This window comes from Gracilinanus agilis, chromosome 5, assembly GCF_016433145.1.
Source record: "Gracilinanus agilis isolate LMUSP501 chromosome 5, AgileGrace, whole genome shotgun sequence".
Classification (NCBI taxonomy): domain Eukaryota; kingdom Metazoa; phylum Chordata; class Mammalia; order Didelphimorphia; family Didelphidae; genus Gracilinanus; species Gracilinanus agilis.
This window is the reverse complement of record NC_058134.1, coordinates 284,652,946-284,655,885: the sequence shown is the minus strand read 5'-3', so window position 1 is coordinate 284,655,885 and position 2,940 is coordinate 284,652,946. Positions and strand designations below refer to the sequence as shown.

At 36.8% G+C, this 2,940-nt stretch overlaps 1 protein-coding gene across 1 annotated transcript; it reads right to left on the bottom strand.

The window, feature by feature from the left end:
• Nucleotides 1-1,446: 1,446 nt before the first annotated feature.
• On the bottom strand, nucleotides 1,447-2,385 carry LOC123249443 (olfactory receptor 6C2-like). The gene has a single exon (XM_044678468.1). The coding sequence runs from the start codon at nucleotides 2,383-2,385 to the stop codon at nucleotides 1,447-1,449; it is 939 nt and encodes a 312-aa protein (XP_044534403.1).
• Between the last annotated feature and the right edge of the window lie 555 nt (nucleotides 2,386-2,940).

The following is a 2,940-nucleotide window of genomic DNA, read 5'->3' as shown; positions in this document are numbered from 1 at the left end:
AGGTCATATAGTCTTGAGGTAGAGGAAGCAGTTCTACCCAGATCAGAAAGTAATGACTAAAGGCATTTTCACATGACTTTATGACAACTCTCTGTCCAAGGGGAAAAAATCAGATCCACTGTATCTGAATAGCCTTAGAGGGACTCAAAACCCAATGAAAGAAGTCCCTCCCCTCATTTACCTAAAGCACTTCCCCAAGGTCTAGGGAGTGTTCTCTTTCCTAGTTCCTACAATCTCCATCCTCCCTATACTCCTCTTCTGCATCCCAGGAGGAAAAGCCTACAGGAATGAGGGAGAGTGTCAGCCATCTGGCCTTGGATTGCTGCCTAGGAGTTCAGGAGAATCACTTGCATGATTTTATCTCTTCTACTGCTTTCAGCCTCCTATCCTCTTTCCCCCCCTATTTCCCTCTAAATAAACCTTTGCTGTATTACTTCATTCTTGCCTATTACTCTTGGGTTGGACACCCTGTCAGCCTGGTCTCACATTTTCAATCTTCCCTTATACATTTTGGATGAAAATGATATTCTGGAATGATAGTTTTCCCATGTTTTACTCCACTATTACATACTTCATGTTTTCTATACAACTATTATGTAATAATGATTTCTGCCTCCTTTCTCTTTTTCTCTATATAATTTCCTATTGCTCCAATTTTTGTCTTCTTCCAAGACCATCAAAACAGAAAAAAATTACCAATTTGTGCCTAAATCATTTACCTTTGTCTATAAATATTAAATACATTAAATTTATGAGAAAACATTTTATTATCTACTTCTTAGCATATAAACAATTCACCTCCATGTATTCCTTTCCCAACAAGTAAATGTATATACTTTTCCTTAGGGTAGCTCAGTGGCCCAGTCTATAGACCACTGGACTTGGAATCAGGGAGACATCATCATGAGTTCAAATTTAGTGTCAGATACTTATTAAATTTAAGATCCTGGGCAAGTCATTTAACTCTTTTCCCCCAAGTCCTGATGGGTGAAATGAGCTGGAGAAGGAAATGGCAAACCATTCCAACATTTTTGCGAAGAACTCCAAATAGAGTCAAGTAGTGTCAGACACAAGTGAAAAGACTGAACAAAATAACTTTCTTTGCTACTTTTCACTCTAGAATTATCTTTTCTAAATGTCTCCTGAGGGCTATCCTTTTCATCAGAAATACTTAGAAATACTAACTGGAATTTCTCTATATATGTTCTGTCAGAAAAAAGAACTGCTATCAATGTAGATGGAATTATATAGACTACAATTTAGATGAGCGAGAGTAAATCTTTACCTAGTGAATGCTCCTGGAGGCAAGTCAAAATTTGCCTTGATAATTTCAAAATGGTTAGACCAATAACTAACAAGAGGGATAATAAAAGTGCCAGAATTCTGGATGGTGAATTAAGAGTCATTCCTGTTTTCATGTACTACTTGGGACTACTCAGAAGCCTTTTACATCTTTGAGAGATGTGTGATTTTTTTGACTAAGTCTTTAAAGGCTTGTATCACTTGTTTATTCCTAAGTGTATAAATAAAAGGGTTCATAACAGGGGCAACTGAGGTCATAAGTACAGACACTATCTTGTTCAAAACAAGATGTTCCTCCCCAGGGGGCTTGATATAGATGAAGATGCAGGTCCCATAAGTCATGGAGACAACAATCATATGAGAAGAACAAGTGGAAAAGGCCTTTTTTCTTTGCTGGGCAGAGGGTAATCTCAGAATAGTGTGGATAATGTGTCCATAAGATAGAACCACTAACACCAAAGTGATAATGAGCAATATGACAGAAAAGACTACCATCATTTTGTCTAAAGAACTTGTATCAGAGCATGAGATCTTCAGGAGTGGTGATGGATCACAGCCAAAATGATCAATGACATTAGAGTCACAGAATTCCAGCTCAACATACATACCAAGTGTTGGAAGGATGATTATTAGCCCAGTCATCCAACAACTCAGGAGGAGTAGGTTATAGACTTTGCTGTTCATGATGGTTGTATAATACAGAGGTTTGCAGATGGCCACATAGCGATCATAGGACATGGCAGACAAAAGGAAAAATTCTGTTGCACCCAAGAAAGTAATAAAAAATATTTGGGTGATACATGCATTATATGACACAGTGTCATCACCAGTGGATAAGCTGTATAAATATCTGGGAATACAGGCAGTTGTGAATAATAATTCCAAGAAAGAAAAATTTTGAAGGAAAAAGTACATGGGAGTTTTGAGGTGGGGATCCACCAGAGTGAGGATGATGATAGTCAAGTTCCCAGTTATACACAGAATGTAGGTAAGAAACATGAAGACAAAAAGGAATACTTGTAGCTGTGGATCATCTGTCAGTCCCCGAAGAATGAATATTGTTGTTTTTGTATGGTTTTGCATTCCAGACTTCTGCATAAAAAAGAGAGATTGTACACTGTTGATAGAGCTGTGAACTAATATAACCATTATGGAGAGAAATTTTGAATCATGCCCAAATAAAACTGAATACCTTTAGACCCAGCAGTATCACTCATAAGTCTATCTCAATGAAATCAAAGAAAGGAGAAAAGGTCCTACTCATACAAAAATATTTATAGCAACTCTTTATTATGGCAAAGATTTGGGAAATGAAGATATTTCAATTAATTGGGAAATGACTAACAAGTTGTGGCATATGATTTTGATGGAATACTATGTTGCCATAAAGAAATCATGAGCAGCATGATTTCAGAAAAATCTGGAAGCAAGCAGAACCAGAAGAACTATGCGCACAGTAACAACAACATTATATAACAATCAACTGTTAATAACTTTACAATTATCAACAATGCAAGGATCAACAACAAACCCATGAGATTTACAATGAAAAATGCTATCTACCACCAGAGAAGCAACTGATGGAGTCTGATTGCAGATCAAAGCAATCCATCATTCACTATATTTCTTTCAAGAACT

Bases quoted from the DNA above. Each gene is read 5' to 3' on its own strand.
- LOC123249443 (XM_044678468.1), bottom strand. From the start codon at position 2,385: ATGCAAAACCATACAAAAACAACAATATTCATTCTTCGGGGACTGACA.